Source organism: Aplosporella prunicola, assembly GCF_010093885.1.
Source record: "Aplosporella prunicola CBS 121167 unplaced genomic scaffold K452scaffold_99, whole genome shotgun sequence".
Classification (NCBI taxonomy): domain Eukaryota; kingdom Fungi; phylum Ascomycota; class Dothideomycetes; order Botryosphaeriales; family Aplosporellaceae; genus Aplosporella; species Aplosporella prunicola.
In genome coordinates, this window is record NW_022983627.1 from 1 (window position 1) to 25,679 (window position 25,679).

General features: G+C 46.1%; 5 protein-coding genes across 5 annotated transcripts; 1 reads left to right on the forward strand and 4 right to left on the reverse strand.

The window, feature by feature from the left end:
• Nucleotides 1-2,111: 2,111 nt before the first annotated feature.
• On the forward strand, nucleotides 2,112-3,143 carry K452DRAFT_347604 (uncharacterized protein; the record flags this gene model as incomplete). The annotated part of the gene is made up of 1 exon (XM_033545500.1): nucleotides 2,112-3,143. The coding sequence occupies one exon, from the start codon at nucleotides 2,112-2,114 to the stop codon at nucleotides 2,988-2,990; it is 879 nt and encodes a 292-aa protein (XP_033391260.1). The 3' UTR covers nucleotides 2,991-3,143.
• Nucleotides 2,980-3,869, reverse strand: K452DRAFT_293144 (uncharacterized protein). Its single transcript, XM_033541509.1, has one exon. The coding sequence runs from the start codon at nucleotides 3,631-3,633 to the stop codon at nucleotides 3,277-3,279; it is 357 nt and encodes a 118-aa protein (XP_033391261.1). The 5' UTR covers nucleotides 3,634-3,869; the 3' UTR covers nucleotides 2,980-3,276.
• A 273-nt stretch (nucleotides 3,870-4,142) lies between these two features.
• K452DRAFT_303472 (uncharacterized protein) lies at nucleotides 4,143-4,629 on the reverse strand (the record flags this gene model as incomplete). Its single annotated transcript, XM_033542723.1, has 2 exons — nucleotides 4,143-4,421; nucleotides 4,480-4,629. 2 exons carry the CDS (start codon nucleotides 4,627-4,629, stop codon nucleotides 4,143-4,145), a joined length of 429 nt encoding a protein of 142 aa, XP_033391262.1.
• A 7,200-nt stretch (nucleotides 4,630-11,829) lies between these two features.
• Nucleotides 11,830-12,246, reverse strand: K452DRAFT_313907 (uncharacterized protein; the record flags this gene model as incomplete). Its single annotated transcript, XM_033543705.1, has 1 exon — nucleotides 11,830-12,246. One exon carries the CDS (start codon nucleotides 12,244-12,246, stop codon nucleotides 11,830-11,832), a length of 417 nt encoding a protein of 138 aa, XP_033391263.1.
• Nucleotides 12,247-13,958: 1,712 nt separating this feature from the next.
• K452DRAFT_347608 (uncharacterized protein) lies at nucleotides 13,959-14,516 on the reverse strand (the record flags this gene model as incomplete). The annotated part of the gene is made up of 1 exon (XM_033545501.1): nucleotides 13,959-14,516. One exon carries the CDS (start codon nucleotides 14,514-14,516, stop codon nucleotides 14,163-14,165), a length of 354 nt encoding a protein of 117 aa, XP_033391264.1. The 3' UTR covers nucleotides 13,959-14,162.
• Between the last annotated feature and the right edge of the window lie 11,163 nt (nucleotides 14,517-25,679).

Genomic DNA, 25,679 nt, shown 5'->3' on the forward strand with positions numbered 1-25,679 from the left:
ACTGTAATAAGGCTGAAAAAACGAGAGTTATCGGAGTGATCCTGGCTGACATTTAGTTATTCGTTTTCTCGTGAGATTTTGGCCGGGAGACTTGATATTTTAAAGGCTTGGTGCTCGAAGTTGCCGCTTGAATTGGCATGGCTTATAGTTGGGGTAGGAATAATGGCAGAGACTTAGAGACATGCGAGTCAGACGTAGGGTTTTTACAGGTCCTTCAACCTCTTACCTCCGCTAGAGACGCGCCATGCTCGTTTCTTGTATTCCTAAGGGGCGCTTATCTACAGATTTAACAATCTCCAGAGAACCAGTATAGCTTCCTGCGTTTACATCCTGCGCCGACATCTACGTATTAGTAAAGCGCACGTCACCTTCGGCCAGCAAGGCGGCACATTTCCACTAGTGTTTGCCGCAAACCCAGACTTACTGCTCCACTGCGGCGGAGAGATTTCAATACATCCTATTTTATTTTGCTTTATTTACATTGTCTCATTACCAGCATCTTCCAGCTTCTTCCGCTGTCGAAGAGAACAAGGAATTCCTACAGAAAATCTCGGCCAATATGCGTTGCAAGACATGACCGTTCTGATACCGAACAACACGGTGGATCTGGTAACGGTTGGGTGGACTGTGTTGCTGCTTAAAGAGTCGTCAGTGAGTCTCACTGCGATTCCATCTATAGGCATACATGTTGGTGCTGAACCTGGTCATCACGACGTTGAACAATGTCAACGTTTTTAGGAACCTTGACTGCTAGTAACTTGGTGCTCTCGTCACCTGCGATGTTTAAAGCCTATACTTAATCCGCGTATAGACAGTGCATGTGCTTGTCTTCTTTGCTCGCATGTTCTTAGATCAGGACTAGATTTTACTTTTGAAATGGTCTCGGTGAAAGCGGGTGAGCGGGCCAAGAGTATTAATATAGTAACAGTGAATTTTCGTCGCCGTTTCAACCTTTTCTTTCATGCCTATGTTATTATCTTTTCTTTCTTTAACAGTATTAACTTGATTGTTTGCCTAAAATACTATGATAAAGCTGGCAGGTGAGCCTTTCAACGGAAAGGAATATTGAACAAAATATCTTGGAAGGGTGTAGAATAGCTTAATAAACCTCTCTCGGGGATGCGTCTAATAGCAGGTTTAGCGTTGAATATAAATCTACTCGTGTATACCCCGCTGCCCTAAAACTATGGAATTTCCAAATACTGGAGCTAAAATCTTTAACCAATAACTATTAAATCGTTACCGGCTGGCTTTACAGCTTACTTAACTTGTTCTTAGTTTTAGAAGAGTATGTGTGGGCTACGGGCTGATTGCTTAAGCATTTCGATGTGTAGTATAAGATTTTTGGTAGTATAGTATAGCCCTAGAGTTAATCTTTCTGGCGCTGAAGAAGGGATGTTTTCTCTTGTTGAGGCTGTTAGTCTCTTTAGTAATTTTCTGTTTCATTATCTTGTTGCGTAAGCAGAGCTTCTCCGTGGATAATTCAGTGTATCCGGAAGTTATAAGAACCGTCTTCTTCCCCTTAATTTACGCATATTAGGGTCCTGCTGCTCTTTGAATCGCTCCTTGGGTTCGTGGTCTTGATTCTGTCGAGTTAAAAAGTAATGCTGGATAATATTCGATCCTTTTCTTTCTAAAGGTACTATTGCTGCTAAGTTCTTGCTTTCCGACTTTAGCGTCTTTACCATTGATGCTGTTAACGGAATGTAAGAAGCTTGGATATGCTTATTTAGTTAACGTATAAGTATAAAACGAAACGCATAAGGCGGTTTATTTTCTTTAATGAAAGGCAATAGATTTAACGCAAATATAAAAGAGGAAATAGTAGACCTACCTCTCGTCTCTCGTACTTAAAACGTAGATACCAAACTTAAAAAGTACGCCTAAAAGAAAAGAGAAAGAAATTATGCTAGATGTAGGATTGCTTGGGTCGGGAGCCGGGCGTAGGGTAGTGTAATCCGTAGCCTCTTGAAAGCGCGTTACTTCTTATTATTTGGGAAACACGTTGAGGCTTAAGTGGGCGGTGGTGGATAAGTTTAAGCTAGGGAAAATACTAGACGTTCTACTAGGCTTAACTCGAGGGTACTGGATGATTGTATGTGGGTGGTAGTATGGCACTGTTTGCTGTCTTACAGTCGCTGCTGCTGTGTAAAGACTGCTTCGGCGGTTCGAAACGAAAAAACTCTACCTTTCTACATGGACTTTCACGCCTCTCTAAAAGAGCTAAATACTATCTTTGCTTTACTGTCATTGCTATCGCAACTAGCGCCGGAAGAGAGGGACGTCGAGAAAAGGACTTGGAATTCAGGAATTCATCCAGGAATGCTTCTATTAATAACATCCAAACAGCGCGCAAAACCATTGTAGTACACCCCAGGTCTGCGAGATGGCCAGTTTCCTTTTCGACGCTAAACTCAAAGCCGGTAGATGATCAAGCGACGAGAGCAACGGCCTCAAAAGTCAAATCCGTAGCACCTCCGGGTCGCGACCGTGCGCATCTGAGTCGCATTTTCGGCTGCATAGCAAGGAACCAACGGCCAAAGCAAACGGTGTGCGGCCTCTGCTGCAAGAAGTCGCGCATGACTCGCGCGCACCACCACCTGCGCAGAAAACACGACTCAGCACCGGCGCTTTTCCGCGCCCTCGCACAGGCTAAACCCTCTCGCGCCAGCAGGCCTCTGCCCTCGCCGACGCAGCAAGTCCGCGCTTCGTACCCACGCCTACCTCCCGCACAGCGAGCGAGACCCCTCCGCCTCGTCTCGCGCTACGCTCAGCCGACCGACCGAGCCGCTCACGACGCTGCAGCGCTCAGCACCCCGCACCCAGCACGCAGCACGCAGCTCGCTCGTCAGCGACAGGTAGGCAGGCACAGGCCAGAGCTACATACTCACTCGTCGCAGAAGCCGAAGATGCAGGAAGGGCGAATACACGGGACAGGAAGCTGCTGCTGGGACATCAACGGCGGGGACGCCGGGGAAGAGGATGCATAAGGCGATGGAGATGGCGGTAGTGGCAGCGATACTGAGAAGAAGCGCTTAACGGCTAGGAGGGAGAAGGGTTCGAGTAGGTTGCTCCCTTGCTTTCTTGCTTCGCTCGCCCGGCCACCAGGCACTACCTATTGTACAGTCGTGCTGCGCGTTCCCGCCCCATCACCACCAACCCACACCACAAGCCCTCTTTCTCCGCGGCTCCCTCCAGACACTCATTGACCAACGCACCGAGCCTCAAACCTCTAGCAAACCCCGCCCATCCCACGCCAACCCCAAAGACCCTCCTCTAAAAAACCCGCCCCCGCCCCACACGCACCACCGGCGCACCCTCGGCGCCACACCCACACCATAGACCTAGCCCACCCGCGTCGCTACCTCTCTGCGTTAGGTGCCTAGCGACCGTAGCGTCCACGAGTAGCGTTTCCGTAGCGTGCTTTTGTTCCGACGTCTGCGTTGCGGGTTTCGAGTCATTTGTGCTGTGGTGTTCGGCGTAGGCGTTTTGTTGAGTAGGGAGGGAAGGGGTATGGGTTGAGGTCTTTTTTGTTCTTGGTGTGTTTTTGTTGAAGATGAATATTTGTGTGCTTTGAGTTAGCTTGGAATGGTTTTCTTGTCTATGCTTTCTTCGATCCTTCCTTCCGTGCATTGTTCCTTGCACTCTTGAAGATTGACCCGCTTATAGAGAGAGGACAGAGAGGGCAGGCCGTGCAAACACCGGCCGAAATCGAAGCCGAAGCGCCCTAGCTACCCATCCAAGCCAACTTCAAGACACCATCATAACCCAAAAAGCCTTCTGTCAACCATCACCACTATAACCATATTATCTCGCTTAGCACGAACCCTATCATCACTTTACTTTTTTAATATTATACTATTCTCTCCTATTAGTAGAACGATAGTTACCTTTCTACTAAGGGAAATCGTGTATTTAAGTAGATAGTTTTACTTAATTTAATACGATAGTAGTGTCCAGCTTTCTCGCACTGTTTAACACCTTTAAACCCTACCGCCACAAAACCATAAGTCTACCCACCATCCCATTACCGTATTATCCCAGCAACCCATCATCCACCCCCACGCTTATCCACATCCACACACGCACCACTCACAACAATAACAACAGCAACCTCATCTTCACCCTCTGCCTCCACCCCATCATCTTCTTCTTCTCCCTTTCCGCCGCCCTCGCCGCCTCCGCCGCCGCCGCACCTCCTCCGGCGCAACCATCTTGTCCGCGTTAAGCTCCGTCAGATACACGATGTCGCTCTCGGTGGCGGCCCAGATACCCATTAAGCCCTGCACGTAGTCTTCTGGCATCGGGAGGCCGAGATCGCGCAGGCTCGAGGCATCATCTCCTCGGCCGCCAACGCCCAAGCCCCCCCTCCGGACCTTGGCGTCGCGGTACAGCTTCCTAACGCTCTTGGCACAACGCGCCTAGTTCGATAGTATTACTGGCACGACTTAGTGTTGACAACAGAAACACAAGGCGAACGTGGAACCTTGAACAGTCGACCAGCCCATGCCTACTTCCGTCCCATCGCACCAGCCAAACCCCGTAATCGAACGCGCCTACGCACGCGCCTGCTACGCCACCGCCACCACCACCGCCGCCGCGCACCACCAACGCCGTAGTAAGCGGCATTAACGCGAGCACCCCGTCACCAACAAGCTTAACCGCTCCACCACCCTACCTCTAAAGCTCTCTATAGATACCGCGGCCCTACGTACCCGAGGCGCGCTGCATAACGAGCTCTCCGCGGAGGACCGCCTAGCGTCAACACGCCGGTGCCGAATAGTCCGCATGACAGACGGAGCACAGTACAATATACTAGATAAAGCAACTGTGGTAGGGGCCGTAGCAGTTGCCAGAGCCAGCGCAGGGCATCACTGCCGCTTGGCGGGAATAGGACCGTGGACGTTAAGAAGGCAAGCGAGGCGGAAATAGCCAGCGCGTAGCTAGCGGATTTGCTTGTATCGACGGCAACGCCGGTGGCTTTGTTCATCGCGACGGTATCGAAGCAGTTAGTAATATCGCACGCTTCCCGGCTACGGACGGACGGAGGAGGCGGCCGCGCTTGTCTTACTTACTCGCCTACTTTCCTTGCCTATAGATAAGTTCTCGTGCTCCGTTACCAGCACCACCACTCTCGCCTATCGGCGCGCTTGTCTTTGTGCCGATAGTTCTCTACAAATATCGGATCTGTTTCCTAATACTCTCGTAATAGAAGCCCTATATAGGTGCCTTCCTTTACCTGCTTCCTCTAAAGAAACGAGGTTAGCTAGTAAGCCCCTTAATAACTCCTCCGTTGATAGTATTTGCTAGTGTCTTCTACGAGTCTACTTCTTAATAACGTATACACCCCGTAGGTCTTTCGTAAGATTAAGTTAAGCGTAAGCTTTATAAGCTTTCATGTTATTAGAATATAAGCCTGCTCGGCTGTGGTTCGGCAGTATAAGGAGGGCCTTCAGGGGGTAGGTTGTAATAGCGAAGCGGCGGGCAGGATTCCCTAGGGAATTACAGGAGCGTAAGCTGAACTAACGAGTAGCAATAGCGTCTCTTGAAGCCACACGCCGTCGTAGCAAGAAGGCGACCACACCTACCGAAGATCCCTGGCCGGAGCCGCCGTCAACGCGTATAACCCCCGCTACATAGCATGGCTTTCGCGGGTTTTTCTACGACCTATCGGGGCGAAGCCGAAAGCGGAGGACTTCGAGCTAGAGTAAAGAAGCTAGAATTTATCCTTAAGGGGTGACGACGGAGCGGGAAGTCGGAAGCTGGCGCAACCGTTGAGGAGGGAAGATGAGGTCGACGGCGCCGACAAGGTCTGTTCCCGTCTTTAAACCGGCCCGGACGAGGAGCTTGTGCTGATGCAGCGGCTTATAGCGTCTTTGTTTCTTGGCTTTCATGTTGTATTGGCGCAGCGGCGAATGCCTTGTTCCACGCTTTGATTAGACTATCTCTACTGGCTAGAAACAGTTTTCTTTAGGATGTAATATGCGAAGCTTGACTGGATAGGTGGGGCTAGAAAAGGCATAGTTAAGGGAGTTGTTCTGCTCGTTAATAATGCTGTCGGTCGAGAGCTGTTGGAACCTTGGTTCTTGGATCTCACACTGCAAAGTTTCGGAGAAAATCTCCAGAACACAGCGGCTTCGAGCTCATTCTTTCCCTCGCTACCTTGTCGACACATGCCCTGGTTACCCAAGCATGCACGCACGTATCAAATACACAGGGCGCCGGGGTTTTTCACGCTCCTGTCCGGGCCGTGCAGCATGCGCTTCTGCGGCACATACATGCGCAGACTCTCGACCAAAGCCGGCACTCGATGCGACCACGATGCGGCAAGGATGCAGGTACGTGCAGCACTTAGCGGGGCATTTTGCGACGACGATTGCCGACGTCTGGCCCACCTTACGCCGTTCTGAGCGCGCATACATGCCGCACGCGCACTCTCTTCAGCGCTTTTGCCATGAGTGAGCGAGCAAAAATCTGCTTCATCCCGGATGCCTCGGCTACGCTGTCAATGTTAATATTAATGCCACCCGAAAGCCAGAATCTCAACCCGTATCCACGATATCGACGTTGCGTTGCGTTGCGTTGCAGCACAGCCGAAACGGCAACCCCCACCCTACCCCACGCACGGAACGCACGGCACGCACCCCCGCCACAGCTCCACCACAACGCACGCACGCCCACCCCAAAACAGCACAACATCGAACGTAGCAGAAACAGGCGTACAGGGCGCATACGGGGCTGCGAGCGGCGCGGGCACAACGCTGGCGCCTGCGCCTGCGCCTGCTCCGATGCGGTAGCCGCGGCTTGCTAACGTTGGACGTCGGCCCTGGTTTTGGGTGCGCTGGGGGCGGGCGGCGCGGCGCGCGTGCGTATACGTGGGTGTATGTGCTGCAGGCGGGAGCCATGCGCTGGCTTTTGCTTTGCGGCGTGACGACCTTAGCATCTTGTGCTGGCTGCTTTACAGCCTCAGCATCCCATGGCCGCGACTGCATTTGAGAACTTTTTCACCGTTTAGGGTGTTGTAGGCGCATCGGAGTGGATTGGGGTTGCTGGGAAGCAAGAAACGTCGATGCCGCAAACAGCACAGGTTTTCGTACTTGTGGAGGCAACGAATTACGACTTAGAAGCCTAGGTACGGACACCGAAACGTAATCTGATGCGCCTACACTCTATATATGACGTTTTTCATGGACCGAGATTATTCTGGGGAGGTCGCTTGGGGTGATGCGGGGGCTTGTGCGCGGCAGTGTGTTTGTTGTGGAGTTGTGCTCCACGTCTTTGTTACGCCCAGCTGCTGCTATATTGGAGCTGCTGCATCTGGGATCTCTACAGACAGTGGCACGCTTCGAATCTGGAAGTTTATCTTCTATTTTTTGCAGAATTTCGGCTTCTACTTAAGGAAATCGGTGGTTTTGGTACGGATATTCCTGCGATGGTGTTGCGCTCGGTGCTATCTCCGTCGTTTATTGTTAGATTTCGTCTTAAACAAGAATAGTGGGAAGACAAGAACTGTTAAAGACCTGTACGGACGAAGAAAGGTTTTATATTCTCGCGCTTGGAATTTAAAGGCACTGTTTCCAAAGACAGTGTATTATCTACTACAGGCCTGTACGCTTTGTCGCACAAAGTCTTTAATGTGGGATTTTATTCGCTCAAAGCCAAACCAGGACATTTCTGCTAATACTTTTGAAACTAAACAGAATGACGTGGTAGAGAGCAGAAGATAGCTAAGGATAGTAAAGAACAAAGAATTTTTACGTACTCCGTCCGCCCAAGAACAGCTACTAGCTAGAATGGCACGAATAGGGCTTCCGCTAAACCTACTCGCGTGGGTAAGATCTTTCTTAAATAAGAGAACCCTCGGCCTCGCCTTCAACGGAGAAATAGAAAACTATAGTAGAATCGATACTAGAATCCCACAAGGGAGTCCAGTCTCACCTATATTATTTCTTATATACCTCCGAGAGATAATCCCAACCTCTCGCGCCTCCTATCTCTCATATATCGACGACATCGCACTTATAGCTAGCTCTGCTAGCTTTAAGCAAAATAAGAAGATTATAGAGGAAGAGGTAAAACATCTCTATAAGCGTAGACAAGAAAACGGCATCGAATTCGACCTTACAAAGACAGAGCTTCTATACTTCTCTAAATCCTCTAAAGCCTAGAATACTACTATTACGCTACCTAACGGCAAAGTAGTAACGGCAAATAATCTCGTCCGCTGGCTAGGGATTTTCTTCGATCCTCTTTTAACCCTAAGAGAGTATGTATCTATTAGAATCAGTAAAGCCCGTTCTATATTTAACCGTCTCTCTTAACTCGCTAATACCGAGCGGGGCTTATCCCCAGGTGCTATACGTTAACTATATAACGTATACGTTATAAGCAGCTCCGACTACGGTATTGAACTCTACGGGAAAAATACTAGGGCGTTCTTAAAGCAAGCTAAAATCCTCTAAAGACTTACTACGTAAAAGATCCTAGGAATATTTAAAACGTCCCCTACTATCCTAGGAGAAATAGAGACCGTAATCCTACCCGCTAACCTACGAATTCCGCAGGCTATATAAAAGTACGCCTTAAGAATAAGTAAACTAGAAGAGAACTATCTAATTCGATAAGCCCTTAATAGGATAAACCTAGAGAATAGAGACGGCCCTCCTACTACGCGGCTTAAGAAGCTAAAGAACGTTCTTTAATCGACACCTCCTTACCTAGAAAAGGTCGACCCCTTTCTCTACCCGCCGTAGTTTATAAGTATAAACTACTCTACTAGAATCTCTATACTTAAGAAGAAGGAGGAGGGCAAAAGCTACTATAACCTCCTAAAGAACACCCCATCGAATCTAGTAGCTATCTACTTAGACGCCTCTCTTATACCTAATAGGAAGGGTATAGGTATAGGCGTTAGTCTACTAGATTTTAGCCGATCCCGAGACGAAGAACAAGCCTATATACTAAAAAACCTCGGACCCTATAACATTATATATAATAGCGAACTCGAAGGTATTATTACTACCTTAGAACTAGCCGTTAATAACAGATATATATCTCAGGATATACGAGTCTTTACGGATAATTAGGCCGCACTCTTAAGGCTACGGGTACTAGCTAATACGCCCGGCTAATCCTAGCAACAACGGGCTATTTAATTAGCTACTACGTTATAGAATAGAGATAATAATATCTCCCTAGAATAGGTCCTAGGCTACGTTAACGTCCCTAGAAACGAAAGAGTGGATAAACTCGCTAAAAAAGCTACCCTACTTATATCTCGAGAGAAAAACACTAGCTATACGTACTATAGCATACTAGTAAAGGCTAAAATCTATACGGCATAGGAGGAGTAGCTTAGATCTACCCTACCGAGTTCCTACGCTAAGATATTTCTACTAGTAGTAAAGCGTAGCTATAAACCGCCCTCTAACGAGCGCGAAATAACCTCCGCTTTCTATTAACTAAAGCTAGGATATAGTTACTGTAAGTCCTATCTTTATCGATTTAACTATACTACTACGGATAAGTATCGATACTTAAGAATAGTAATCTAGACCCTAGAACACCTCCTACTAAAATACCCTCTATTTAGACCCTAACGGGCTCATCTAAAGGACGCTTTAAGATAAAATAACCCGAACTTTAAGGATCTTTTCTCTAAAATAAAGAATATTACGGCTACGGTCTAATTTATTAAATCTACTAAGGTTACTACGCGCTTATAGTACCTTAACGACGCCTCTAACGAGGTATAAAAACGTCGAGCATATCTACTCCTTTTTTTTTTTTCTTTCCTACTTTTATGTTTTTAGCCCTCGAAGGCGAACCGTTGCTTATACCTACCTAGATCTAGCTATAGGGTGAAAGCCCCTCCCTAGCTACTTTTCTTTCCTAGATCTAGCTTTACTAGCTCGTCTTTAATAGTCACCGACTCTAAAAGGACGTTAAACCTAAATAAATAAATAAATAAAATACGTACTCCGTCGCAATAATGCTTAGTACTTCCTCTATCGGGTAACTCCCTATAGGTAATAGTTCGATAGTATAATACGGGGACGCCTCTAGCTAGATATCCTTAAGGTACGGATAGATAATACGTAACTAAACAGTAATATTAGAAAAAATTTTATAAGTAGATTCTTCTAAAAATAGGACGTATCATCTACTCCTAGAGATAGCTTTCTATATGTCCCGTTTTATACGGTCCGGGTCCTTTAAACTAGTTCTCGTAGAGGTAGTTTCTAGTAACTTCTATAGACCTCTCTTTCAGTTATATACAATATTTTATAATTAAGGTGGCGCTTTCTCGAAAGCTCTTGGGCGTATCAAATACTACCGTTTCTTTATAGGTAATTAATCGTACTAATATTAAATTTTATGTAAGTAGTTAGAATAAATAAAATTAGAATGAACGAAAGACTAAGACCTAGGCCTCGTAGAATACTTGTTCCCTTTTATAAAGGATTGGCGTTTTAACCGCAGTTTCTATATAAAATACCTCATCTACGAAGCACTGCATGATTGAAAAGCTCAGTATATAATAGTCAAGCACCTAAATAGTGCCATAATTAGGATTTACATAGTCTAGAAGCGATTTAAAGGGTGTAGGGGCTCTTCTTCCCATTAAGAGCGGATCTTACAACAAGCCTGCTCTGAAACAGTGGGAAGATTAAGCTGCTTTGAGTCTACGAGTTGTTCTTAGACAATGTCATTAATATTTGGTAAGCTTAACAGGACAGTTACCGCCGAAAATTAATCAAAGCTTGCCCTCTTTCTAGTAGACCTACTTATTAATACGCACTTCTGCCCGACGTGGCCGAAGAACAAATAGATATTCAATAGTAACGATATAGTCCGCTTTGCCCCTGCACCCGTACTGTTCGAATACCTTGTCGACCCGACTAAGTAAGCCTACTCACCCCTCTCGTAGCCAACAGGCAAAATGCCTTGTTTGTACTCGCCGAAGAGCTAGCAGTAGTACCAGCAATAATACGGAGATTTGACTGTTAGATCTACCCTACTGGTTTCTTTTTTTATAGCTATGACACTCAGCAACCGTCTATCTTTAGTTCTACAACAGTACCTCGAGTAGTTTGATATCTTTAGGTTAGATTTCCATGGCTGTATATACCCCCATGGCTGTTAATTCCCTAATGCATAACCATTTTTTCCACGTTGTGCCACGCGAATCCTTCTCTTGCACTGACATTTTCACTGATACTTCTTGAAGAACATCACAAGAATCCGTCTCTGAGCTACAAGACTATCATTCGCAATGCCAGTGTTAATGTTTCTCTTTAAGTCTCATTATTTTCATTTTAGTTCGATTCAAGTCATTTGATTTTCTTCTCATTATTTCCTAGTGTTTTTTATTCTTTTCTCGTCCGCAGTAGAAGCAGTTCCAAAGATTTGCAAGTTGCAACACTCCTTTGCAACACCGCCCATCGTGATTCGTCTAAGAAACAAGTAGTTTCCGCTCACTAGCCATGACCGTCCTTTCCATAACCGTCCAATACGACTTCAAGGAACAAGCTGCATTTTCTCATGGACCTGTCTTGATTTCCAATGTTTCCGCGCGCATCTCAAATGGTGTGGCCGTAGACCACCTTAACGACCCTCGACTGCATTTCCTCTGCGACTCGCTTCGCACGCATTTCCTCTGCGGCTCGCTCTTCCTGTGCGACTCGCTCTTCCTGTGCGATTCGCTTAGCGCGGACTTCGTTGGCAAGGCAGGTAAAATCCGGGTGGTTCAAAAGGAAAAGCTCTGTGCTCAGTCAAGCCGCCGATACCCTCGTTCCACTCAACGCTTACCGCGACATGCTTGGAAATCTAATCATTAGGCTCGAACGCGCAGTAGACAGCCTCCAGGTGCTCGGCCTCGAAAGCCATGTCCTGGATTTCTGACTTGAGTTGGTCCCAGAGCGCGTTTTCAGCATGGCCGATACCCAGGGTCACGGCTGCTCTGTAGAGGGAGACCTTCCCAATGAAGGAGTCTTGCATCGGGATCTGGGTGAGTTCGGAAGTTCTGCAGGTCACGTATATCCAGTTGACCAGATCTTCCATTGCAGAGGTAGTGACGCTGGGCGGCATGATGATCTTTCCGACGAAGTATGGAAACTCTTTGGTGCTGAATGCCTGCAACACCTTCTTGTAGATGCTGAACTCGTACTTCCCGCCGCAACCCATCTCTACGACGATGGGAATGCATGGATCGCTTAAGAGGCTGGCGGGATTAGTTAAAGTCATGTCTTGATCGTTGTCGTTCGTGCCGGTGGATATCTGGTGGTAGAAGTAGGATATCTAGGAAGACGCCTAGGAAAGCATCCTAGGCGACAGAGAATGTTTCGGATGTAGGTAGTTGAAAGCTCTTCGTAGAGACTTTATAGGAGAAGGTCATGAAATGGTGGAAGATTTCTACTTATTTGCCTTTAACTACAAAGGGAAATCAACGATTAGGTAAGCGAAGAAAGTCATGTTAAAGGACAATTACTAGTTACGTTGTTCTACACCTAAATATAGCTAGTCTTAACTATACCCTGTTAAGATAGTAACACATTATAATTAAGAAGAATCTAACAAAGTAATTTAAATATCTATATATAGAGTGTACTCTTCTACGCTCTCTTAGTCTTAATATCTTATAATCTGGTACAAATTTCATTAAAGGAATGTAGGCAGCGGAACTATACTTTCTCCGCTAGTTTAATCAGTACGTATTATAACATCGGCGCGTAATCTAAGTCTAAGCAATTCACGGCCTTTCATAGGTGGCTTCTTTATGATTATAGCGATCGCAACAGTTACTTGGCTTGCATGCGCGAAGGAAGGGTTTGATAGTTATTAAGGTATGTTTTTGTTTCTGCGGCTTGCCAGCAGTCGACTTATACTAATTACTAGATTGTTACTAAGAGTAACAGTAGATACTGAGCGGCTTTGGTTCACTTAGCCAGCCTCTTGCTTCCAGACTCATCCTTTGCTTATTCAATGGAAGCGGACTGCACCTGCAATGGTAGATGAATAGAAATATAGAGGCCGCTGCGATATGAGAGGGAAGTACATATACTTTCGTAAGTAACCCAGCAACCTTTACTTTGCTCGACGACAAGAGCTGTAATCGCATCTTAGAGTATATTTGGGTAGAGTAAGCTCCGATGAGACCACAATTCGTTTATTCAAACCCAAAACAGAATATAGGCAGCCGAGACACCAGTAAAGCCAAAGCCGGATCCAAAAGAGGCCAGACAAAGTAAACTTGTCATCCCAAATGCACGTCTTTCTTCGACAACTAATGGTCTCAACGCTATTTTGCAGGTCCTGATCTCTTAAATGTTAATAATACTAACGAGTCCTAGTGCTATACTTTCCACTTTCCCAGGATCGGTTGCATTTGTTTGTCATGCCCCATTGTTCACAACATTACGTTTCCAAATAAATTTGTTACCTTTATATGCTCACGTCCGATCGTGACGCAACAAAACGACAGCCAGGCTTAGCAAACTTAGAGCTGTACAGTAAAAAATTTGCTCGGCACGGTATTAAAAGGGACAGAAATCGAAATTTGGGGGACATTCTCATATCTTTTTCAACCATTCAAAAGGATTCCCGTCTGCCAACCTGTGTTATCATCCTTCTCGCCACCTCTCACTTAGCATCAAAGCTCCAAATAGTTTACAATGGACTACTGGCCCCGCAGCCTCTCTTCACCAGACGCCTTCCAAGATGAAAGCAGACGCCTTACTTTCGATAGTAAAACCATAGGGCGCTACTGGCATTTAGCGCAGCCTGATACAAGCTACTATTGCAGACACAAATCTTATACAATAATCAACATTTTCGGTTATTGCAGCAGCCGCATTATTTAGTAAAGAGCGTTATTGTAAGTGGCACTAGCTTGCGGACGAGAAAGACTTCGACAGTATATATTTGCTTTTCCTACTTAGCTGGATTTAGAGTAGATGGGACGGATAGATAGTTCTATAGAGTAACTACGGCATGACTAAGGCCCAGAGGGCGGCGTCTGTTTCTGTTTCTGCTTCTGGATCTGCTTCTGCTTCCGCATCTGTGTGTGTGGCTGTGTCTATGTCTGTGCCTTTGTCTTGCTCTCGCATCCGCGGAGACGGCGCATACGCGTCTTACGGTCGGGGATAGGGCTACTTAGGCTTCTACTTGATCTTGCGCGAGGCCGTACGCGTGCGGACGTTGCCGGCGTTTTCGTAATTATCCGCGCTGCCGCTGCGGCTGCCACTGCCCGCGACGATAGGCTCTCTACCCTCGTCCTCGTCCTCGCCCTCCTCGTCTTCGTCTTCTTCCTCTCCGTCGCTAGCGTGCGCTCTATACCCGCCGTGCTGCCGACGAGAAGACTCTGCGGCGCGTCTACGTCTGCGTACTAGGGCGCTGGTCCTAGCAGCCCTATTAACATATCCTCTACCTCCTCCTCCTCCGGTGCCGGTGCCGCTACTGCCGCCGTTACCTCGATTAGCGCACGCAGGAGGCGCAGAAGTAGGCGGCTTACGCATAGCCGCAGACTTTAAGGACGGCTAGGGCGGGGGCCGCCTGTTACTGTTACTGGTGTCCTGCTCCTCCTTACCCGCCTCTTCCCGCTTCCGCTGCATCTTTGTCTTTATCCTCCTTTTCGTTCCCTGGCTTATGGTAGGGCTATGGAGACGAGGATCGAGATCTCGAGTCTGGGTCTGGGTCTGGGCCTGAGGCTGGATTTTGCGCTTGGGTATGGGCTTGGGCCTGGGTTTGGGTCTGCGAGGCAGCTCCGCGTCTCGAGGGGTGCTCTTACTCTTGTGGCTTTTGCGAGGAGTTGCTGGTGTGGCCTTGAATTTGAACATGGACTTGGGCGCTTTTGTGTGGTTTTGTGGCGCTGGCTGCGAAGCTCGCTGCGAAGGAGGAGAGAGAGGCGCGCGCGTGTACCGATCCTCGCGGTCGCGGTGGACGTGGTGGCGCGGATGCTGCGGCGGCGGCGAGTAATAACGGTATACGCTATAAAGTATCGAGGCAGATAGGGACGCGCGCTGCGAGATTAAGCTAAGACGGAGATATAAGATCTGAGATCGTATGTCTTTTGCGAGGAAGAGATTTAGAGCGGAACAAACGGACGGGCGGTAGACTGGTCGGTCCTCTTGTGACTCCGGAGTTTGGGATCTAGGACTGGACTGGGATCAAGACTTCGATGTTCGACGTTCGGCCCTCGGTGTTTATACCGCTGGTGGTGCGAGTATTGTAGAGCGCAAACTTAGCCGTCTGCGATTAAGAGTAGGCCGGGATGTTTCTCCTCGGTCTCTAAGCACTAAAGCAGCTCGCCAATACTACAAATCGCTCCAGCCCTTCTACCGACTCAGCCAGAAGCAGTGTCCGTATTTAGAGCATGCGATCGAGTCTAGTCCAGGCTATAGAGTCTCGTCACGCGTTTACTGGGGCATGAGCCCGTTTTGTAGATTGGTTTTTCCTGTGCGTTTTATTCTTGGTTTCTTTTTTTGCATAGTTTTTCTTTGTGCGGTTTCTTTCCTTTGTTTTCTCTACTATTTATACGGGATTAGGGAGTTAGAGAGAAATTAGAAAAGAAGAAGGAGATTAATAGGGGTAAGAGGTGAGTGAGAAGGGTGGTTTGGAGTTGTAGTTTCTTTTTTATATGGTTTTCGACTTCGTCCGCATTTCCGACCTCCATCACTTAAAGTATCCGCGCTCTGCTCGACTCGCCTCTACTAGGAGTTTACCCGGTTAAAAAGCTCGACCCTCTCTTACCACCAAGAATCTCGCATCCACCAATCCAAAAATCCTGTAATCCAAGCGCATTTCACCCAAAACGCACAGCGCATTTCACAATTCCCGCACACGACTATACCAACCACCAATATACACGCATACTACTATACACACCTCCCTACTGTTTCAACCAGTATCCGGAGACTATAGCACACCGAATTCACCTACACTTCTACCTGGATTTCGCAAATCAAGCCACCGGCTTCGCTTTTTATACAGGACGCTTCGACTTGCTGCACCGTATTCTCATCTTTCCAGGGCCCGGGAAGGCGGTGCGCGGTGTAGTAGGTGGAGGGTTTTTGCTCTTTGCTTGTTGCTACTGTCTGCAAATGATTTTTTGTCAATCTTTTCCTCGGACGCCCCCGGGAATTCACCTTAAAGTATAAGCCACTTCCAACTAGATTTTACACTAAGTCTTTACCCAATAATCTCATTCATTACAGACGTCCGTAGGTCTCAGATTCCACCCGAAAAACCGTAAGAATGCGTCTTTCAGCCGGCGTTTTTACTCAGTCTTCACTTCACATCCGCCCGTTGTAAATCACAAACAACAATCTACAAACCACCGAAACCTATCTAAGCCACAGCAACTAGCTCGCGTAAAGGCTCTTATATATCTCCAACCAGTCGACACGCACGCTCATTCGTTAATTTACACGTCCTCGAAACAAACCGACCAACATATTATCAGCACTAAAAAGCATCGACACTCTCCGCATCCGGTACAAAATCTTAAACCACGTCTTTCTACCCACCACCGAGCCTCAAACCAAGTCTCGCCGCTCACCTTTCACCATACCAAATCCACAGCCAAAACACCACTACAAAACCAGACTGCGTCTATCCATCCATCCAGAACCGACGATAATGCAATCAACTACAGCCCTCCAAAACTAAAAATCTAAAACTATCTCCATCACCACGTCCACAAACGAATCACAGCTCCCCAAAACTATCTACAACCAACTCTACCATGCAAACCACGCTCGTATCAAAGTCCACGCTCGACGTAAAAGCACTACTACCTACTTTAAAGCCCCCTTAATCTCTCCTCTCTCGACCGCCTCTTCTTCGCAGGTAGTCTTCGCTATAGTTATAAGCTTCTATAAAACTAAACCTAACTAAAACCGACCGCGACCGTCTTGCGAAGGCACTTATACGTCTTTATTACGTTTAGAAGCGAACGTATACGCTCAATCAAGAGCATAGTATTTAAAGAAACTACTACTACTTTAAAAAAAAACACCCTGAAAAACTAAACCACTACTTCTACCTAAAACTCTCTACTAGTCAGCTAGCGCTATATACTCTCCTTAACTACTTAGCGGAGCATTTATCGATCCACACTTAACCGCACACGCTTACTCCCTACTACTACGACTATATCTACTCCTTTCGCTTACCGGTATTCTTTTAAACTAAACGACCTCCTCGATAATAACGTCCTTACTATTACTAATATAACCGTTACTACCTTATCCCCTTCTCCCTATCTATAACTTACTTACTTACTCACCACTACTATCTACCTACCTAACTAATAACCTACCTAGTACCGTCGCTATCGCCGCCGATCGTAGCCGAGGGGCCTACGACGACGGCGCGGCTACAGTTGTAGTCGTAGTTATAGGTTTTGCGTATATCCGTTCTTACGTTGCCGGTTACCGATTCGTGGGTCGGGCCGGGACGACACGGGCGAGGCATCGCGGAAAACTATACGCGCTATATACTTGTCACGAGAGTTTTTTTTAGTGCTGGTGCTTGTACTTCTGCTTCCGCTACTGTCTTCCGCTGCCGGGGGGCGCTGTGGAAGATATGTGGTGGGTGCGATGCTGTGGTGTTACTGCTGTGGTTGTAGCTGGTTTAGGACTGGTTGTGCTGGTCTCGGTGGTTATTGCAGCCGTTATGGCCGTCGTGCTTGGGGGAGCTGATTCTAGACTCGCGCTTGGACACGCCGTCTATGCCTCTGCTGGTGGTGGTGGTGGTGGTGGTAGCGCTGGCTATCGTATCTAGGTAGCGCGGCCGTGGCCGTGACGCCCTTGTCGACGAGGTTATATTATAGCAGGCCTGGTGCTTATGCTCGTCGGGACCGCGGTCTGTGCTTCGTGGCGCTAGTGGGGCGCCTGGAGTTGTTAGCGCTTCCGCTGCTGTAGTAGCTGGATAGGCTCGTGGGGAATGCTGGCTTTGTGGCGGGGTTTGCGTGTAGTATGGTGTGGAAGCGAGGAAAGAGCGCCGGGTGGAGGAAAGGAGAAGTAAAGGGAAGTTGGAGGAATGTGGCGGTGGGGAGGGGGGAGGAAGGTATATGATTTCTCGTGTAGGGAGTGTTAGGTGTGGCTGGTTAGCTGCTAGCCAGCGAAAACGCGTGTAAGAATAAGTATCTTATGGGATAACGGGACCTGTTGAGCCGGTAATAGCGCAGCTAGCCTTAGCATGCGGCGCGTTAGAGCGTCCTTTTCTTTATAGATTACGGCTAAAGTCCGCAGGGGTACGTCTCGGGGGGAGCGCGTCCTGTTATGTGGCTGGAAGCGCGCTTACTGACGAAAGCTCTCGTGCGCACTATAGGTCGCAATAAGTAGGCATGTGAAACGTATTCGCTCTTCCAGAAGGCTAGGTATAGGGTAGGCAGTTTGTCTTGTTATAGCCTTAATGTGCAGGAACGGAAATATCACTTCCGTTGATTGGAAACGGTAACCGAATAACCTGCTGCGCACAGACCTAAATATATTAGATCTAGCTACTAAGCGTACGCACTTTCGAGCGAGACGCGCAAAACATGCGTTGCACCAGCGCAGGCGAGACGGCGGCAGCAGGTCCATGTTCGGTAGTACGGTATCGGCGCGTCAGCACCAGCACGAAACGAAACGCGCATCACCGCAGCGGGGATAGCGCCGTTGGTTTGGCTTGGCGCGCGTAACTTACGCTTTCTCGCTACCTCATCCGTATTCGATACGGCGACATGCCTCGTAGCCGCTCACGTGCTACGCGGATCGCCCGCCACGCTGAAGACCCCTCTACGCCTCGCGCCTACGTATATAGGGTGTTGGAGTACGAGGCGGTTGCCGCATCGTGTTGGTTAGGTAGGCGTCGTTCTAGTCGCTATATCATGTCACGTCATAGCTTTATATACCTACGGTACGGTACGGTACGCTGCCCCCCGCGTACTGTACCGCAGGCACAACAGACAGCTCGACGCTCAACGCTGTCCATCGCCCGCTGTGGATGGAATAAAACCCTGCTACCCCGCAGCTACCCAGCTACTCTACATAGACACCTCTCCTTCCTTCCTCGCTTCCTTACCTCCTGACTCGCCGCCGCTCCAATCGCGTACAGAGCTAACCCGACCCGTCGCAGCGCGCCACCTTCTTTCCTTGCAGGGCAGTTCGATCGCCCGCTTGTGAGCTGGCGGCGGCGAATCGGTTCGTTTTTCGGTCGCGCCGTCGGTCGGTCGGTCGGTCGGTTTGCCGGTTGGTTGGCTGGTTGGACAGTGTACAAGTGGGCGCGGGCAGGCAACGCGATGCGGGTGCGATGTGCAGCACAGCGAGCAGGCCGAAGCGCAGCACATCGTATCTGGCTGGCTGGCTGGCAGACTGGGTGGATGTTGGTAGGCGCGAGAGAGCCGGCCTTGGCGAAAAATTCCTCGACCGCCTACGCAGGGCGTACCCGGAGACGCTGCTCGCGCCGCAGGGCCGACGACAACTTGCACTTGCGCAACGGCTTGCGTATGCGTCACGTTGTATGCCTACGACTCGACGCTTGCACCGAGCTTAGCACGCGCAGAGATGCTGCTTTGTCGGCTCTTGGTAAAGGGTTGTGTGGAAAGCATGGACGGCTTCGTACTGTACGGATAGAGTCTGCTGGCTGCTACCGGGGAGACGTTGGTATGGCACGCTTTTTGGGTTAAGCTTGTGCGGTTTCAGTGATGTGGATGTGCTAGATAGGAATCCTAAATGGCATGATCGGAAATAATAATAAGGAACGTATATTCGGTTGATGAGGATGCTGACTATCTCGCGCGCTTCTTCTCCCTGCAGAGAACGCACCACCTCCTCCCAGCGAAAAGCTGCAGCAAATGCTACAACTTACAAATGGTGGAACACGAGTGCCAGCAACGGAACATGTGTGCCCAGGACGACCACACTCATGTCGCTCCCCCTAAACAAACCAGGACGCAAACCGGCGACAAGATCGAGAATGGGAAACAGAGACTAGAGTACGCCGCTCCTGCACTTTGTTCAATTGCTTAAGGTAGTTATTGCTTTCTGTTGTGGTTTTCTTTGTGGCAGGAAAGGGATCGTCGCAGAATGTGGCGCTGTGTTGTTGCGCGAGTTGATACTTGATACTTGTGGATTTTGGAAGAGCGTGGCGGAGGCTTGCTTCTGGCTTTCGACGAGTTTAGCTATTTTTCTGCAGCTCCGTTTAGCTGGGCTATTTGCACTTGGAGGCTGGGAGACAAATGTATTGGCACATCTATCTTGTTTTTAACCTGTAAGTGCTCTAAACAACTTTTTGGGTGATAAGGCCGTTAGAATATAATTCAAAGCTCTGGCTTTGGTGGGTTAGACTTTTTTCTAAAAGCAATAAATTTCGAACGAGAATGTTAATTGTGAAGCTGGACGCGAGGAGTTGGACGCCGCTTGTCCTCCTAAATTACTACTACCTATGGAGGTATATATGCTGCTATCTAAAAGAACACGTTTTCTCTTTAAGATCCTTATTCCCTTGCAGTGGATAAACGTGTGGTGTAAGGGGTAAGGCTGTAGTGTAACAACTGACTGTAATAAGGCTGAAAAAACGAGAGTTATCGGAGCGATCCTGGCTGATAGGTACTTAGCTAACTTCTTACTTGCTCCACCCTATTATACACGAACTACCTAAACGCTTAATACTATAAGCGTACTACGCCGCGCCTATACATGTGTACGTGTGTGTGTGAGCGTGCGTGAGAAGGAAAGGAGGAAGGCAGAAGGGTAAGAAGGTAGAACGGAAAGTAGGAAGGTAGGAAGGTAGATAGGGATAGAGATAAATAGCTGGAGAGTTCGCGCTGCTATAATGCGCTTACTTATGTGGTGGAGCAATAGGACGGCGGGAATACTTATCTGCTTATGTGAAGCTGGGCGCGAGGAATTGGACGCCGCTTGTCCTTCTAGATTACTGTTACCTATGGAGGTATATATGCTGCTATCTAAAAGAATACGTTTTCTCTTTAGTAGTGGTAAATGAGTAGTGCAGGGGTAAGGCTATTATGTAACAACTAAATAATGAGGCTGATAAACGAGAGTTATCGGAGTGATCCTGGCTAATACACCCCCTTTATAATAGGCAATTTGATACTTATCATGATAAAAGAAATAAGCTTCTGAGATGAATAAGAAAATCCGAAAGAGTTTGAGAAAAACCTAAAGAAAATAATCTAATTTGATGTGGTAAAGGAATATTCGCTATTCCGTACTTGAGAGAAGATGTTTAATATTTCTAAGGTTTAGCTGTTTAATAAACTGTTAGAATCTTTGCGTTGGTAAGGCCTTTGTTAGGCTATCTGCGACTATCTCGGCTGATAGAGTCTATTAAAGTTTGATATATTGGTTCTAAATTTCCTGGCGTAACTAATGCTAATGGATATTAATATGTCGAAGCCTTGTAACGAGTTTAGGTGTAGACTCCTCGAGTAGACGTATAGTTTGCCTGTTGTCGTACTAGATGAAAAGGTGATGGTCTGGACTGAATTAAATTTGTTAGAAGAGACGCTCCTACTAAAGGAGTTCTTTCGTAGTCGTAGATAGTGATAGAAATTTAGCTTCTATACTAGAGGTTGTAACCGTTCTTTACTTTATAGCTTTCTAATCGATCGGTCCTTGGAATAGCTAAAAGACGTATCCTTGTAAAGACTTTCTCGTATCTAGGTCGTTTGTAAATAAAGTATCGCTATATACGAGGAATACGCTTTGTTAGTTATTATAGATTCTACTAAACTCGATTACTAGATGTTTAGTCCTAACGAGATATTAAATCACGCGGTTAGCTAGCTGTAGGTGTCTTTAAGACGGATTTTTCAGGTGTTCTACGAGCTTGCTGGAGGCCTAGGCGATATCTAGCCTAGTAATAACTATAGCGAAGTTAATCGATCCAATTCTTTGTTAATAGGTATAGATCTCCTAGTCTAAAGCTTAAGAAGTCGAAGCTTAAATATCTTCTACGGGTAATAGTGTTTGCGGATATTTCTCTAAGTTGGTATTAAATTTGCTTGCTAGCTTGTTAATATAGGAATCTTGATAGAGCTAAAGCTTTCTCTAAGGCCTATCTCGAATAATCCTGATTACGAGAAACTATTCGAGTTCTCCTAGAATTCGAAGATTATAGATATCGAGAATCTTCTACTAGAATTATAGGACGTAGGATTCGTTTCCTTGAGAATAGATAACTATAATGTTATCAACGAAGAAGAATAGTAGTATAAAATTATTTTAGAAGAGATAGTTAACTTCTAGAACCTGAGAGAGCCTAAGATTATATAGAGTTGCTAAGAGATGGTTATGCTAAAGTGCCGGCGATTGTTTGAGTCCGTATAGGGCTTTTAGTAATTGAAGGATAAGACCTAGTTAAATGTCTTAGTATTCTTCGAGTAGATAGATTCCTTCTAGGAGTTCGCAGTAGGTGTCTTCGTCGATAGGACTATTAATAAAAGTATTAACTACGTTATACTACCTTGTCTCTAAATCGAAAGCGGCTGTGATTACTATAAGATATCTAAAGGTACGTACTACTAAGGTTACTACGTAGGTATCTTGTTCTATAATCTATAAATTACCTCTAACGTAGAGTCTTACTTTGTGTTTAATGAGATATCCTTTAGTATCGAATTTATACTTAAATACCTATGTGAGCGGAATGACTTTCTTGTTTGCTTAGGTAGCTATGCTGCGATTAATATATTTCTATATATTGAGTTTTATAAGACTGCGAAGTTCGAACTTAAGAGCTGTAATAAAGCCTTAAGCTTCGGGATGCTTAAGTATTTGTTTAAAGGTAGTTAGTTTAGGCGGTAGTTAATCTCTGTAAATTCTGTTCGAGTTTAAAAGATCTTTAGAGATGTTAAGTCCTGCTGTAAAAGCGGTAAAGAATAGAGTATTTAGAGTTTCCTAGATTTCTATAAGTACTACGGAATAAGCCTGTTTTCTGTTAGATCTTCGTCTTCCGTCGTTTACCCCCTTAGGTAGGATATTATCTATAGTTATCCTACCTAAAATCTAATTTACGCGAGGTACTCTATTACCTCGAGAAGTACCTACTGGAGCTGGGGTATTATATTGTATAGGTAAAAGAGACGGTAGTAACGATTGAGCTGGTTAGGTTTCGGGCTCTAGTTCTGGAAAGGAGTATTCTTGTAAGGGAATCGAGTCTTCTATTAGGCTTAGGGTCGGGAATCCTAGATTAGTTTGATCTGATAATTGTTCTTAAGTTTCTGGTATTTATCCTGAGCTACGAGGTCGTCCTGGGGTAACGGTAGTTTAGCCTAGAATAAGAGATTCTTTAATATCCTCTTCTTCTTGTTGTAGAAGTAGCGGAATGTCTAGCGTTTGAATTAATTGTTGCCCTTCTTCCTAAAGTAGTTGAGTAAGATCTAGATCCTCTGGCTTGTAGAGTTCGTCTTTATTAAAAATAACGTCTCTAGTTCTAATAACCTTGTATTAACTAGGGATCTAAATGCGAAAGATGTTTATAGAATTATAGCTAATGAGATGTCTAAGGTGAGTACGTTCTGTAAGCTTCTAGCTTCGTGCTATATACTTCTTTAATATATAGGCTCTGCAGCTATAAATACGAAGATGTAAGAGATTTAGCTTGTTGCTAGTGACTGCCTAGAAAGGTATTTTTTAGTCGAGTTTGTTATATGGCGTACGATTGTAAATGTAGCTAGCTGCCTTAATAATTTCTAGCTAGAGCGATTTAGGGAGGTTTGCGCTAATTCTTATAGCTCTTACCTTAGTAAGTAGTATACCCCCTAATCTTTCGGCGTGTCCGTTTTATTCTGGCGTATTTAGTGTAGATAGTTCGAGAGTAATTCTCTTGCTTTAAAGAAAAGAATATGTCTCTAGACCTAGAGTTCTTTCTCCGTCGGTTCGTAGGAATACTATATTTTGCTTATAGCGAGTTTTAATTAGTTTAATAGTAAACTAAAGAATTTCCTAAGTATCTGCCTTGTTTAGATAGGTAAAAATAAAATAGAAGCCTTTTTGCGTGTAGGTAAAGTAGGATATCTACTTGTCTCCGTTGTATCCTCTTTGTATCTAGATGAGATCGAATGATAGGCGATAGAACGCCTTTTATAAGGTCTCTTCCTTGCTTAAAGATCTCGAGACGATTTTATATAATTTTGATAATATATAGGTACTGTATTTTGAAGTGTTAGGAGTCGGCGGGTTCTTAGTGATAACTACGCCCTTAGTATTTTCCTAAAGATGCTGGATTGCCTCTGAATTTGTATGAGCTAGCGTGCTATGCTATTTCTCCTCGGACGATGTTCGAATTAATGTTGCGAAAAAGGAATGAGCCTAATTTTAATCTTGGCTCGGTTGGTTATTTTTAAGAAGAAATTGTTCTTGAGAAGGTTAGATCTTGTAGAGATGTCTACCCTAAAGAGTAAGTTCTATTGCTTGCGTGTCCTAGTAGATTCCTTTAGCTATAGTAAGCTTTAGAGAGACGAGATTCGTTATAAATTCTAGCACGAATGCGACGTTGTTAAGCGTAATAAGGCCTTCGCCTTTTTCTATCTTTATAGAAATGGATATAGTTCCCTATGCCTTGATTAGAGATACGTGGGTTCCTGAAATGAGTGATTCGCCTTTTATGGTCTTACGGGATTGTTGGAATCTATCTGCTATTGTATGGCTATAGATATGCGTGTTTGATCCTAAATCTAGGATCTATAAGTCCTGGAGAGAGTATTGAACGGTTGGAAATGAAGCGAAGTGAGAGGGAAATAAGGCGATGTTCTGCTTCTTTAATGGGTCTTCTTAATCTGTAGGTTGATCTAGTTCTTTTATTTAATCGAATCGTCTTTTTCGTTCGATTGAAGCGTCGATACGCTCCTTATACTTTAGATCTTTAAGCTTTTCTTAAATAGTAGCCTGAATTGACTGATTTGGCTTGAAAGTTCTTAGACGGATCGTTATATTATAGTAGTAGTAGTTACTCTAAAAGTGATGCTTTCCGTAGTCGTAGAGCGGTTTCTATTTAAGCTGTCTTCCTTGGAAGTTTGCCTAGAAGGCTGAATAAGAACTAGTAGTTGACTTTTGAGATTTATTTATTCTATAGAACTGGCGAAACTTCTCGATGAGATTGTATAGATCTGTTATCGAAGCGGGATTATTAATTAATTTAACTTGTATTGAGGTTGTAAACTAAGGTTCGATGGGCTTAAGAGCGTTTAGAAAGTCTCTAGTAGGCCTACTGCCTAATACTTTAGTAAGATTATGCTTCTTTGCTTTAGTATAGAGCTTCTCCTATTACTATAGCTATGTGTCGATTGATTGAGCCTTCGGGGTTTTGTAAAGATTGCGGTATTACTGCTCTAGCTCTATGAGCCGTGCCTGATCCGTAGGCGCTAGGCGTTTTTGTAGAGCTCTGAGGATGTCCTATAGATGGGTCTTAACTGATGTGATGAAAGAGAGATTGTTGACTGAGATCGATTCTTGGATGTAGGTTGTGAGATCTACGAGAGCCTTCTTACGTTTGTCGAATGCCGCTGTTTGGTGGCGAAAGATAGTGAATTCGGTTTGAAATTGTGCCTGGCTATTTGCCTCTCCTGAAGCAGGTAAAGATAGCAGCGTAGGTTCTTGAAGTTAATCTGGTTTGGTAGACTTGGATGGATCAACTGCTTCCTAAATGCGTAGTGCTGTTGCACGCGACCG

Coding starts and splice junctions, on each gene's coding strand:
- K452DRAFT_293144 (XM_033541509.1), bottom strand. CDS start 3,633: ATGCACGGAAGGAAGGATCGAAGAAAGCATAGACAAGAAAACCATTCC.